A 14,293-nucleotide genomic window follows, 5' to 3' on the forward strand; every position below is an offset into this window, starting at 1 on the left:
TTCACTGGTGGGCTAGAGCCAAAATGATTTGCTGGTGGCTTCACATGCAAACAAACCTGGCAGCTCTTATTACTCGCACATATACAATGAATTATGATTACAGATAAATCAATGGTTCATCTTGTGTTCTAGATCCACTTACAGTAGCCCCAAGAACTATTGATACTTAATGATTGTTTTTTTTCCTCATGTTTACATACACTGTAAACAAAATATTTTTCATAATTTTTTATCACAACTTTTTTTCTTTCATCAAATCAACTTAGGTAAGTAATGTGGTTCAGTTAACATGATATTTTGAGTTTTAAAATAATATCTATTGTGTTAACTCAAATTTTTAATTTCAAAGAACTCAAAAATTTTAAGGTAACCAGGTAACTCACTTTTTTAAGTTAAACCAACAAAATGTTTTACAGTGTAGGACAAGCGGTTTGGAAAATGAATAAATGGAAATGCATTTACAAAGAAGAGGGACTCAAAAGCATCATGCTTTTGTCCATACAATTTTTCCATTATTTATATATTTCTTTTGAAGACATACATTAGCTGTCTTTGATGAACATTATGTGTTTTTTTTTATACTTTTAGTTTGCTTTTGATTTCTTAAACATTAAAAGCTCTCTAGAAAGAAAGAAAGACAAGTGGGTTTAGGTGGGTGATATAAATAAACCTTTCTATATGAAAGAAAATCTGATTAGATGCTGTTGGCAACATAAATACAATGTTCTGAACAGCTTTGATGTTGGATTTGATAAGATTCGTAAGAATCTCAGTTACATTCATACGCAGAAAGCACTGAATGGTCACAAGCCAGACCTTGTTTATCAGCTCAATGCACAAGCGAGACCTGCATTTGGACTTTTAATTTAGCTATGAAATATTATGCAGTCATATATTTTCCCTTTCCTCATTCAGCAGCTACCCAAGTGCACAACACCAAGTTAATCGCGTCTGACAGTGCAACCGGAGCAACGTTCATTTCACTATTAATTAAGTCCCATGTCAGATTAATTAATTTTACTCTGTAATCACTGCCTGAGAGCATATGTCAAATGTTAAATCCATTAACAAAAAGTATTCCAGCTCCCATTGACACCCAGCTCATATTGACTCCTGCACATAACATTTCCAGAGCAATCAGAAATCAGGTTGTTATGTGGATTTGCCAAAATCTCTTTTTGGTGGAAACAGAATACTAGCAATTTCCTGCAATCTTTCAAATGTATTTTCTGGTCATGCCACCGCTTCACATTGATGTATTTTATAGAGGTCAGAGCTCTATGAAATCAATTACATTTCCTCTCCCTTTTTCCCAGATACTGCTTTGGCATCTTCCTCGCTCGTTTTCTTTTAATCTGTATAGGGTGTACAATCATTACTGCAAACATTTTCAGTGTCCTGGAGATTTAAGCTGGTTTCAAAGAATTTGAGGCACAAAGGCAGAGCTTTAGAATTTTTTTTGACAATATTTCCCTTTAACAAATTACAGATCGTAATTAATCTTTGAATAAATGCTTAAAATGTGCCTTTTTACTTCTAATATTCTTTAATACATCACAGATGTATTTGCATGTGCCATGAATATAACCTGCTGTTTAGCATAATTAATGATCCATGGGTCCTCTCTATAACAATAACCAACTGCACAGTGAAAATATATAATATGCTAAGATGATGTTCAGTCATGATTACAGATGTGAAACTGAAGGGCCCAATTAGAAGAACAGCTTCAATCATCCTTGTCAATAATTTATGCATGTTCAATTAAAATTATACAAACAAAAAATACTGCATGCCATCTTATCAGCCATGTGTAACATTAAACTGCTCATTAAATATCTTTCATAAAGTCAACCTACCTCAAATGTTACATAACATACCACTGAAAGGATGCAAAATATGGAAAGACCAAAGCTTTAATGGCCTCTTTACAATGACTGGTATGAAAAGCAATTTCCATGAATGACTCAGCATCATTTGTTGAAATTGCTTTCCATTTGAATTTTAAAGGCTTTTGGTTATGATCACAACAGATGTTATCAAGAATATTGCGCATAAAAGATGCAGCACCTTGAGGCACTCTGTGCATCAAAAAATGAGAGCTGTTCTAAGGCCAGAAGCATCTCAACACACTAATGAATTAGAGCCATTCGCACTATAACTTCACTCAGGAATCCAACTGAAAAATTCAAGCATGGAATTCAATTAAACATATCCACGTTTATGGCTATCAACCTCAAAAAGAGTCCTGCAGGCTTGGCATTGAGAAATGCACACAACAAAATGAAATAAAAGTTTAGAGTGTTTGTAAGAGGCTTTAAAATGAGTGAAAATATGCAAAGCAGGAGGTATTTGAGACCATTCAGCACTTTACTGCAAATTAAGCAGAAACATTCCTTCAATTTTTTTTTCTTGCACTTGGCATGTGAATAAAAGTATAATGTACTGAATGTAGTCTCCATGGGAGCTGGCAAACATCAGTTTATGATTTTGCTTTGAACTAAATCTAATTTGCCAATATTGCTGTTGTAGATCCCCAGATCTTTTGAACAATTTGTTTCCATTGTTTTTATGTAAAATATTTTTTTCTATGAAATAATTACAAGCTGAACATAAATGTTAATGCACCACTCAAAAATGTCATCTTAACTTGTGTATTTTTTTTAAACCTTGCATGATATTTTCATGTCAGTGGGAACCCTGCATATGTCATTATTTTAAGGTCTTGCCATTTTGTTTCACTTCAAAGGTCGCCGAGTGACTCTGAACAAAATGAATGTGTTGACTGTGACAGTGACACAAAAAAGTGATGGGTTTGCGGTAGAATGCTGATGACATCGACCTACATCAATGAACCAATCCACAGAAAGTTTCCACCTAATCATTTTTCTGATCATGGGGTATACCCTTTGTCATTTTATTCCTTGTTTTATTCCTATTCCGTTTTTGCACAACTGTCACTGTTCCTCTTGGCCCCCATTCAAGTTACTGTTCTCCATGTTCAGGGACTGTTTGTGAACATTATCATTCTGAATGGCCTTTTTGTTTAGGGCATCTAGAGGACTCTGGGTTTCCTTCTGTGCGTCCAGTGAGCACTTGGATACTGCGCTGGCCACCTGGCAGAACTTCCTCAGGAGGATCTCTCTCAGGAGCAGGTAAACCCACGGATCTAGAATCTGATTGAGCGAGGCCAGACGTATGGCTGTGAGAAAGAAATTACAGTCCATCTGTAAGTCCTTGGGTGAGAGAGATACAGCAGCAGAACCGCACTGATGGGAGGATGTGTGGGTCGAGATCATCTTCAACATAAGGACCTGCAGAATGGGAGGAGACACACCAAAATGGGCATATTATATAAGAATGATTAAAAAAAATACTTTTTTTTCATTCGAAATTAATAAAAGTTCTTTGTGCTTATAGACTTCCAAAGACTGCTCAGCAGATTTCTGTAAGATTTAAAAGTTTTACACCCCCGCAGGTTTGTTCATTAAATATTTTTGCACATTTTTTTATTTAGGTACCAATAAAAGTTCAGTACTCTTAGTTCCAGGAAATGCTGTTTTATGGATATTTGTCATTTTTTTAATAATCGCTATCAGTTGATATGGGATATGTATTGACTAAAATTGGATATTTAATTGTGCAGTAATCTGATTCCCCTAATTTTACATTTAAATGACCTTTGGCGTCAAATAACGCTCACTTAAGTTCATATTTAAAAACACTTATAATTTAATAACAGTGCTAAATGTAATCTTTATTAGATCTCAAAATACTGTAATTATATTGTGATGTCTTGTTAAAATGGTTAATTAGTGTTGGGTGTTATTTAAAAAAAAAAATATTTAGGCAAAATTGTATTAAATTTGAATATCTGCAATTTATTACTATTGGCCATAACATAGTCAATTCATTCCACAAAAAATGAATTTGGATATTCTGTGTGGGCCTATAGTTATGAAATTACATAACTGGGGAAAACTGGCATTTCTGCAGAATGTCATCATAACAGCAACTCTTTTTGGATAGAAATCACAGGGTAAACAGTAACTAATTTCAAATGAATGCTAAAAAAACATACTGTAACAAGTAGCCCTCCTCAACATTGTAAAAAATGTTTGCTGTCTTCAATTTTTAAGTACAATCAACTTGGATGTTTAAGACATTTCAGCTTAAATTACATTAAATTAACTTTAAAAACGAGTTGAATCTTGTATAAACATATGTTGTCATAACTTATTGGTCATATTTTTTTTTTACAGTGAACATGTACAGTACAAGTAAATACCTATGGAGTTCACCCTAGAAATTCATATATTCGGTTTTATCCAATATCAATTGAGGCTTTCTGTAGCAGGGTACATTAAAGTTTGAGCAGGAATGACACTGCAAGCTTTCATCTGATATCGACTACAGTAAGTGTGTCTGGCAAAGGCTGATATGATACATACCAGTAGAGGTGACCAGCAAGTCAACAGGACACACATAATGCCCATCAACTGAATAACAGTCTCTGTTGTTAACCTTTCCCATTGCTTGGACGACTGGGTCGAGCTTGACTTCGTTTTGCAACGTGTAACCAATGCACGAATTGTCATAACATTACAAGACAAAGTAACCAGTAAAGAAAATATCCCCAATGCCGCAAAGGTCGTGGCAAAAAACGTATTTCCCGTTATGTCCTTGTCACCTGTACTTATGAAGCACCAAGAGCCTGGCCACTGCAAAGTGTACTGCCCAACCCCAGCAATGGGCAATAAGGCAAAGATCAAAACTAGACACCAAATGATGACCAGAACCTGCTTGGTCACGCTGGTTTTCATGTAATGTGAGTACCAGTGAGGAGCAGTGATGGCCAAGGCCCTTTCAATGGCCATGGCACTGGCTAAAAAGAGAGGACACAAGCCAAAAGTGGTCATGCACACACCGAAGAAGGCGCATAGAGTTCCCGATGGGTCCACGCGTTTCCATTTCAGATCTGCTCTGTACACAGAAATGACAATCGGACTTGTAAGCAGTTGGCCGAAAAGATCAGTTAACGCCAACGAGCCGATGCAAAGCAAAAAGGATTTCTTCCTTTTGTTTTCCTTTTTTCTGTATGCACTAGAAACTAGCAGCATCGCGAGAGTGTTTCCGACCATTCCAGTGATCATCATAACGATGGGGAAAAACACGGACACTGAGCCACAGCTGGCGCCGTTGCCCGTTCTGTCCTGCGAAGATTTGGAGACGTTCTTCTCCCACGTCATGGTTCCAGCAGTCAGGTTTTGTGGCAAGACATCTGAAGACTTACATTTGGATGTCATCCTTTTTCAGGGAGCGTGTTCATGGCCACAGTAGCTCTTTGAACAAGTAGAGTCCTCAGTGAAGTCCGTCTCACTTTGTGCGCTCTGCTGTCCGAGCGCGCGCTATAAACACAGAGGCGGGACCCTTATGGAAATGTAAAATATGCTGAGAATTAAAGACAACAGAAGTGCAAGTTCCACAAAGAATATATTTACTTCAACAATACTGTTTTAATATATATAGCCTATATAAGCTACACGTGTTGCTCAGTTCCAAATGCGAACTCAGTAAGATTTTTTTTCTGCTGTTTGGTGTATGTCAGAAAAGAGAAAATGTGGCCTTCAACCAAAGCCGATGGAACACATTCGTTTCTGTATGACCGAAGGAATAATACTTTTAACCAAAATGTAGTTAAACAAGCGTTTGTAGCGAGAATGTGAATTACACAAACTTTTAGTGGGTGAACTTTTTTTTTTAATTTCTCAAGGAGATTTTAGGTTTAACGATCGCTATTTAAAAAACAAACAAAATACAAATAACTTTGGTGATAGGCAAATCTCTAAACGGGGATACAAATTCACTGTTAAATGTTTTATTCGATAATGTTCCCCTGCACCACCAGGCTAGCTCACAGATGGTTTTGAACGCAACAAGTGCCATCTAGCGCACGAGAAACGATTCTCAGCAACTCGTCGCTATAATGTGTATTTTGCTCGTTAACAATAATTCATACAGACTCATAATACAAATTTTCTATAAAATAGACAAGGACATAAAGCATAAATTAATGTGTAATTTCACAAACATTCCCCATAAGTAGCAGCGTGGTAGCCTCTGGGAGTTTGTCTCCCCTTGGGAGGCAGAAATATTGGGGAGAAAAATTCTCATCACATCTCCCAATACAATAAACATGGAAAGACAAAAACAGTGCAAACAAGAGATTCAGATTAACAAGTGTTTATTCATGTTGATTACACTGTCAAGTCATGTTAATGAACAGTAAAACATTTTCATATTTCACGTCAGAAGGGGGTGGGGATGGTTGAATATTTCAGATTACATGTTCCAAATTTGATTTTACCACGGAAAAAACATAACCAGTAATTTACGACATAAGTTATTTGAGTTTGTGCACTTTAAAACGTTTCTTAATTCAACAAGTGATGAATCTCAAAATTAAGACCAAAAAAAAAGGACAAACAAAATTAACATTTCATCTGTCTTGCCAGAAAAAAATAAATCTCTACAAGTATAAAAAACATACTTACCTTTAACGCACACAATTAGACAAGGCAATGTTATGCCTCAGAGGAAAATCACTTTTTAACTTTCAGATGCTGGCATTGCTGACGTGATTAAATAATGTTTAAACCACCAATATTTCAAGTGAAGTGTTTTACATCACAAAAGATCTACAAAACCAGCATCTGATGAGTATCTTTTTTTTTTTAAATCAACAATTTATTGTTAAACTGGTAATTTGGACTGCAGTACTGTCTGACAATGGATGGATAAAACTACTTCTGCCATATCAATTTACATAATTTGATGTCCAGGAGATATGTGCCATTTATACAGTCACAGACTTGTTTCTCTGTAAACCCACTTACGCTATAGACTTTACACCTTGAGTTATGCTGTTGAAAGATTTGGCTAGATGTAAAAAAAACCAAAAAAATAAAAACAGATTTCTTTTGAGAGGAAGTTATGTGAACGTGCGCAAGTTTTTTTTTCCTTTTTTTTCATGGAAATCAACGTGAACTCAAACAGTTGGGTAGTTGCAATAGCACAAAAAAACAAAACAAAACTGGAGTAGGAAAAAACAACATGCAGTTTTAGAAAGATTTGTTTCTTTTGTTAATCATTTCTGTTTTGAGCTTGAGCCAGAGTGGGACGATCCAGATGAGTCTCTGCGCCTAAAGAGAGATAGAAAGAAAGAGACAAGGAGAAGGACCATGACTGATTAAGTGATTTGGTTCTTGATATCAAAACAAAGAATAAAGTTTTGTACAGAGAAAAGCACATTTGTTTCAATCATGTACTGTATTAGCACTGAGCCCTGTGTATAATGCAGAAGGACGCCTGATATCCAGGACACCATGTGTTACACCAAACCTTTCAGACGAGTGCGATCGTGAGCGTCTTTTTTTGCGGCCACCAGAGGAGGACCTGGAACGACTCCTCTTCTGGCCTCCCTCAGGCGATGATGAAGGGGAACGAGACCTCTTCTTTGAGGAAGCAGAGCCCTTTCCTGATCTGGAGCTGGATCTTTCAAAGGGGATAAATAAGCATTCACATGAGGTCAACAAATATCGCTATACAGATTACTATAATAACACTACCAAAGGGACTGAAATGGGAGGAAAACATCCATCCACAGCCCTCTAAATATTACAGTAAATACTACAACTTCTGAAAAAGACTAAAGCTGCAGGTCTGACCAGCTGAACTTTTCAAAAGAACAAAGCAGAACCCATCAAGAGTTTCAGAACAACTTGAAGCTATAATTGCCTGTCAGATGTCAGTGTTATCAGATAAATTGAACAAAAAGTCAAAAAATCCTGTGCAAAAATTCCCAAGGAAATAAAGCTACATTTCACTGCTCCCTCATGTTAATAACAGAGATAAAAAGTCGACTTCTGTTTAAGTTCACTACAGCAACTGGCTGTTCATACACACACACACTCTCTCTCCTGGAGAGTGGATGTGACCTCATTCACCTGGATTTGGACCTGGAGCGAGAGCGAGATCGGGAACTGGATGAGCTCCTGGACCGGGATCTGCAAAACACGGGCATCAACAAAAACACACCACAAATTTCCAATTTTTCTGAAAGTTAAAGACATTCTAATGAAAACCCAAGAACAGTCACTATCAAATGACAAGTGTTTAAAAAAAAGGAAAGATCAGCTTTGGCATTTTTCAGACAAAATATCTACTTAATCTTTGCATAAAAGGTCTTTTTTGCATAAAGACCTTTTGTTTAATCTTTAAACCCTTTTCAAGTAGTGTTAATGGCGTGGATTACTTAAAAATTGCAGAGCATTGAATTTACATGATTGTTTTCATCAAATAGCATCAAGTTTTATACTATCATGTCAGAATAAAAAAAATGCAGTTGAAAAAGACAGAATATTTTTTTTACAAATACTAAAAGGAAGCAAAAAGGGAAAGAAAGATAAATTAAACATTAAAACAGATTAATACGATAAGATTTGAATAAAGATTTGAGCTGATACTGACATTTGCCTGGAGTTACCCTTGACCTGTACCCTTTTACCTGGACCTAGACCGGGAACTTGAACTGGACGAGCGAGAAGATGAACGTGAGGAGCCCGAGGGACTCCCTTTCTTCTCATCACTAGCATCCAAATCGTACTTGGACAAATCTGCATCATCTTCTTCTTCTTCATCATCATCATCATCCTAAAAAAGCACATCAACCACTGTGACAGTATGTTCATATATCTGCTAAAGATACAAGGATTTGTTCAGCATATTACAATTTGTTATTCAAATCCTATCTGTATGACTGCAGTACTTTTACAAGTAAATAAATTGATAGTGTGGTCTAATATAGCTAATAAAATTTGTTTCAAAATGCAAAAAAAGTATAAGACCACTAACACAGACCGACAGAAAATAAATCACTTACATCAAGTTTGTATTTTGAAAGATCTCCTTCATCTTCGTCTTCCTCATCATCATCACCATCATCATCTTTTTTATCTTCTTTTTTTGGTTCCTCTTTCTTTTCAGTGTCCTTCTTACTTTTCCCACGATACTTCTTTTTTATGCGCCCAAACTGTCCAGAAGACCGACAAAATAATTAAATGACGACAAATTACATAAATCTGTTCTTAATAACAAGAACTACTCATCTCTGTAGACTGAAAAAAAATAATTCCTACTGACCTCATCATACTCGCCATCAGACTCCTCTCGCTCATTGTAGACTAAATTCTCTCTCTCGTTGAATCCTCCACCGTATCCTGTTGAGACATGCATCACGCATATGGGATTAACCAAAAATAATGGCAAAAAGATTCCGTCAATATGCAAAAAATTATACTAGCATTCTATTTTGAACAGACAAAGCATACCTGTCCTTTCCTCCAGTTTGGCATATTTAGGAGTGTTACACATGTTGCACTCTGATCTTCTGGCCCAGTTTACATTGCCACACCTAGATTTAAACAAACAAAAACAAGTTCAGAAATGAATAACTTTGGTGAATTAGCAATTCTCAAATAGCTTATAGTCCAATATGGGTTGGATTTGGGAATATAAACCAGCGATTTCTGGTCCAGGAGGGCCACTGTCCTGCAGAGTTTAGCTCCATGCCAAATCATACACACCTGATTTTTAAGTAATACTGAAGACTTTGGCCCCGTTTACACCAGGTATTAAGATGCGTTTTGGTCAATCGGATCACAAGTAGTCGAGGGAGACACATACTGGCGTTTACACCTGGTATTTTAATCTGTCTCTTTTGACCACTTTCAACCACTTCGTTGAGGGGAGGGTCTATGAGATCTAATGGACAAAATAAGCTTGTGCAATTTACGCATGAGCCACCGGAGATGACGGAAAAACACACAGAGAGCAGCACCTTTAGTTTCTTGAAAGCCACAAGACCGTGCTGAACGCTGTGAGTGTGTGTTCAAAATCAGGAATGGTGAGAGAACATTGTGCTTGGTACATTTTTCATCTTCAAACTAAACTTGGGTCTTCAGCCGACAAAGTTTAAATCCCGTCTGGCTACACGCTTCCCATAATGTGTACACATTAGGTCAGTAGGCGGAGAGGAGTTCTTTTGTGGCTATTCGAACGCATTCGACCACGTGAGTGTTTACACTATGAAAGTTTTCAACTACTTTTACACCTGTATTTAGAGTCGACCACTTGTGATTGATTGACCAAAATGCATTTTAATACCAGGTGTAAACAGGGCCTTTGTGACTTTTATGAGCATGGCAGAAACACTGATCTATAATGTAAAATATATACATCTGTAATCTATATATAGAGACTAGTGAGCTGAAAGCAAGTCTGTAGCAAATGGTGTAAAGTTAATCACTCAACTTTCACAGTATATGCTTTATGTAAAAACATTTTTTGTTGTGATGCCATGAATAATTACGTGACAAAAAATGTATATTTTTATTTTAAACTAAGATGCAGTTATTTGGGTTTATTGTCCAGAATATAATTATTTTGTTTAGGCTATTTCCATGTTGTATCCAAATTGAATGAATGACGCTCAACTCGGAAGTACGAGTTTCCAAGGTGCACTTGAAGGCAGCATTTGGTTTGAATTTCACAGGAGTGTTTGATTTAGTTTGATTGAGGCCAAGTCCGCAGAACAACTAGCCTGGGAAAACCCAGACAACTTCCGGCAAATTTAGATTCAGCTTCCCAGTACCAGCAGCACTCATGCAGCCCCAGACCATGATGCTACTACCACCATGCTTGACTGTAGGCAAGACACAATTTTCTTGGTACTCCTCACCAGGGCATCGCCACACATTCTGGACAAGTTTATCTTAGTCTCATCAGACCACAGGACATGGTTCCAGTAATTCATGCTCTTGGACAGGTTGCTTTCAGCAAACTGTTTGCGGGCTTTCTTGTGAGCCAGCTTCAGAAGAGGCTTCCTTCTGGAACGACGGCCATGCAAACCGACTTGTTGCAGTGTGCAGCGTATGGTCCGAGTACTGACAAGCTGACCTTCCGCTTCTGCAACCTCTAAAGCAATGCTGGCAGCACTCATGCGTCCGTTTTTTTAAGCCAGCTTCTGCACCTGACGCACAGCACGAGGACTCGACTTCTTTGATTGACCCTTGCGAGGCCTGTTCCGAGTGGAACCCGTCTTGGAAAACCTCTGTATGACCCTGGCCTGTACTGTATCTCAGTTTCAGGGTGTTACCAATCTTCTTATAGCCTAGGTCAACTTTGTGGATAGCAACAATTCTAATTCTCAAATCCTTAAGAGAGTTCTTTGCCATGAGTTGCCATGTTGAACATCCAGTGGTCAGTATGAGAGAATTCTACTCAAAGCACAAATTTTAACTGCTCTAATACAAGATACAACAATTTGGATGGTCCTGTCAAGCCGACAAAACATGAACATGATGAATAGCACATGTGGCTTTGCATGGTTAAACGACGTACTGCTATTATCACTTAGGGTGTACTCACTTTTGTTGCCAGCTATTTTGACAATAATGGCTGCATGTTGAGTTATTTTCAGAGGACAGTAAATATATACTGCTATACAAACAGCACAATGACTACTCTAAAATATATCCAAGTTTCATTTCTATAGTATTGACCCTTGAGTAGATAAACTACAATGTTTGCTAAAATGTGAGGGGTGTACTAACTTTTGTGAGATACTGTACACATTGGAAGTATAATTAAGACATTTATAGCAATACCCACGTTTTGCACTGCCAGTCGTTTGCACTGAAGAGACCTCTGCTCTTCTCAGCGAGGGTCTTTCCAATCTCTGTCCCCCCTGCTTTCATCATCTTTGCTTCAGTTGTCTTTTCTGTTTAAAGAGCATTGACCAATTAGTTTAGACTAATCATGTTAAAGGGATAGTTCACTCAAAAGTGAAAATTCTGTTACTCACTCATGTCAAATCAAGTCTTTCATTCATTTTCCAAACACAAATTAAGACATGTTTAATGAAATGAAAGAGATTCGTCCCTCCATTAAAAAGTCTATTCACCCCAAAATCTGACAGTTCAAAACGTTTATAAGGAGACCATAAAATAAATAACAAAGAAACTTTATTAAAGGAATAGTTCACTTAAAAAATGAAAATTCTGTCATCATTAACACACCCTCATGTTGTTTCAAACCTGTATGAATTTCTTCCTTCTGCTGAATACAAAAGAAGATATTTTGAAGAATGTCGATAACCAGGCAGGCAGTTGATGGGCCCCATTGACTTACATAGTAGGAAGAAAATACTATGGAAGTCAATGGGGTACATCAACTGTTTGGTTACCAACATTCTTCAAAATATCTTCTTTTGTGTTCAGCAGAAGAAAGAAATTCATACAGGTTTGAAATAACTTGAGGGCAAGTAAATTATGACAGAATTTGTATTGTTAAGTGAACTATTCCTTTAAGACTTTAAATAAACCATATAAACATTGAATTTGGATTCCTTTTACAATCTCTTTATGAATTTGTTGAACCGTCAGAGTTTAGGCTGAATAGACTTTAAATGTAGGAACAAAAATCTCTCGGATTTCATTCAAATAAGTTAATTTGTGTTTCGAAGATGAACAGAAGTATTATGGATGTGCAACAACATGATGGTGACATAATTTTTGGAACTTTGAACTACCCCTTTAGGAAAGAACTTTTAGTATTAAACCACAATGTATTGATACTCACTGTGTGACACACATCTAAATACAAAACGTAATGACTATACACAAGGTAGTATAACTCACTTACCCCTGCCACATCTGTTACAGCTCGTTCTTCTAGCAAAGTTGACATTTCCACACCTTAGATGTTAAAATTTTTAAACTGGTTAGGTCTCAAGACGACATTATTATAAACACCAATCAACATTCATACACACAATGAACAGGCTACCTCACTGACACTTTCAAACAATAGTGAGACGCTCCAGTGGTGCACACAAATAAATATTTTTATTTATTTTATTTAAAAGCCCAATGTCACTGCATTTTCTAATGAAGACGATATAATAATGGCAGTTAGTCAAGACTTGCGCACACATCTGACTAGCTAATGGTTAATATTTTCCAAATAATTTTGAGAGTGCAACTCTAAAAAGCATTTGATTACCAGTGTTTTAGAGGAAAGAAGTGAGTTTACCATTTAAATTTGGGAAATTACGCTTTTAATGGCGTTTACAGGCCCACCCACACGCTACAAACGCGCGCTAAAGCTAACAGTAGCTATGCTAACAGTAGCATGTGGGCTTCTCTCGTCCAACATTGATTTCGCACATGTTTTGGCTTTAAAGAACTGCGCACATATTCATCATTAGGCTTTTTAATAAACCACTATGTATCAAGTCTTACTTTTTATCGGGACAGATCCAGTCTCCGTCGCTAACGCGAAAACTCTTCCCGGACATGTTCGTCTTCTCAGTTGCCCCCGCCACAATGATACAGAGAAATTAACACCTTACGAGTAACAATATGTGTTTAATACACCAACACTAGCGAGTTTCAACATTAAACGTACATCAAAAACAACACTTTTCTGAGAGTGGAAGAGCGTATATTATGCGAGAATTCGTTTGCTACAACGAAAGACACACATGGGTTGCGTCTCAAATCTAATTGGCTGCTAGCCTAGCCTGCTTCGTGCTTCCCTTCGCAAATTTTGGACACGACCATAGACTGTAAAATATAGGACACGACAGGCGGATTCCAGACACCAAGGGATGCTGCCTTAGTAGGCGACTTGCTAGGTTTTGAACCACAGCCACAAACTTCACATGCACCAGCAAAACCTTACGCATTATGGGTAGACTGGGTACAGTTGAGACACTTTTTGCGTTTTGATTTTTCACACAAAAATAGATGCTGAAAAGACGTGAATTTCCACATGATATGCCACATGACATTTCATGAGCTTGTAGACTAAGATATTATCAATCAATATTACTCATAAGTAGTTTATATTTTCCACAATTAGCTCATAAAAATAAGGTGCTTTTTGTCTCAACTTTGTCTCAACTGTACCCATATGTGGTACAGTTGAGACAGTACCATGGTACAGTTGAGACACCCATTTTTAATGATGTAAAGGTAACTAATCGTTCATTGAAAATATAATAAATAAAGACAAATAAAAAAAATAACAATTGGGCAATGTTTGTTTATTCATCCATTCAAATTCATTAATGTTATTTAAATTAGCAATATATTTTATATATTCATTAATAATACACAGTTTAATTATCACAAATACCAAATTTTTATTTCATTTGCAGCTTATGCTGGCT

General features: G+C 36.8%; 2 protein-coding genes across 4 annotated transcripts; both read right to left on the reverse strand.

Annotated features, from left to right (window-relative positions):
* Positions 1–2,392: 2,392 nt before the first annotated feature.
* On the reverse strand, positions 2,393–5,405 carry ptger3 (prostaglandin E receptor 3 (subtype EP3)). Its single transcript, XM_056253991.1, has 2 exons — positions 4,452–5,405; positions 2,393–3,314 (listed from the first exon to the last, which is right to left on the reverse strand). The coding sequence occupies exons 1-2, from the start codon at positions 5,304–5,306 to the stop codon at positions 2,958–2,960; spliced, it is 1,212 nt and encodes a 403-aa protein (XP_056109966.1). The 5' UTR covers positions 5,307–5,405; the 3' UTR covers positions 2,393–2,957.
* Positions 5,406–6,227: 822 nt separating this feature from the next.
* Positions 6,228–13,628, reverse strand: zranb2 (zinc finger, RAN-binding domain containing 2). Of its 3 annotated transcripts, XM_056253994.1 has the most exons (10): positions 13,362–13,628; positions 12,763–12,815; positions 11,731–11,839; positions 9,390–9,472; positions 9,202–9,278; positions 8,942–9,091; positions 8,567–8,712; positions 8,007–8,066; positions 7,402–7,554; positions 6,228–7,202 (listed from the first exon to the last, which is right to left on the reverse strand). In XM_056253994.1, exons 1-10 carry the CDS (start codon positions 13,415–13,417, stop codon positions 7,148–7,150), a joined length of 942 nt encoding a protein of 313 aa, XP_056109969.1. In that variant the 5' UTR covers positions 13,418–13,628; the 3' UTR covers positions 6,228–7,147. The 3 variants fall into 3 exon arrangements, with proteins under 3 accessions (XP_056109969.1, XP_056109968.1, XP_056109970.1); XM_056253993.1 differs by having other exon boundaries at positions 6,228–7,554; XM_056253995.1 differs by lacking the exon at positions 11,731–11,839 and having other exon boundaries at positions 6,228–7,554.
* Positions 13,629–14,293: the final 665 nt, after the last annotated feature.

The sequence above is a fragment of the Rhinichthys klamathensis genome, unplaced genomic scaffold, assembly GCF_029890125.1.
Source record: "Rhinichthys klamathensis goyatoka isolate OS25496 unplaced genomic scaffold, OSU_Roscu_1.1 h1tg000109l_1, whole genome shotgun sequence".
Taxonomy (NCBI): domain Eukaryota; kingdom Metazoa; phylum Chordata; class Actinopteri; order Cypriniformes; family Leuciscidae; genus Rhinichthys; species Rhinichthys klamathensis.

What these genes read in the sequence shown, in the direction of transcription:
- zranb2 (XM_056253993.1), bottom strand. Translation starts at nt 13,417, where the DNA reads ATGTCCGGGAAGAGTTTTCGCGTTAGCGACGGAGACTGGATCTGTCCC. An exon ending in CAAACTGGAGGAAAGGACAG is followed by an intron (nt 9,279 to 9,389) that starts GTATGCTTTGTC and finishes ATGTCTCAACAG; the next exon opens with GATACGGTGGAGGATTCAAC. An exon ending in TTTCAAAATACAAACTTGAT is followed by an intron (nt 8,713 to 8,941) that starts GTAAGTGATTTA and finishes GTGCTTTTTTAG; the next exon opens with GATGATGATGATGATGAAGA.
- ptger3 (XM_056253991.1), bottom strand. Translation starts at nt 5,306, where the DNA reads ATGACATCCAAATGTAAGTCTTCAGATGTCTTGCCACAAAACCTGACT. An exon ending in CTTGCTGGTCACCTCTACTG is followed by an intron (nt 3,315 to 4,451) that starts GTATGTATCATA and finishes CCCATTCTGCAG; the next exon opens with GTCCTTATGTTGAAGATGAT.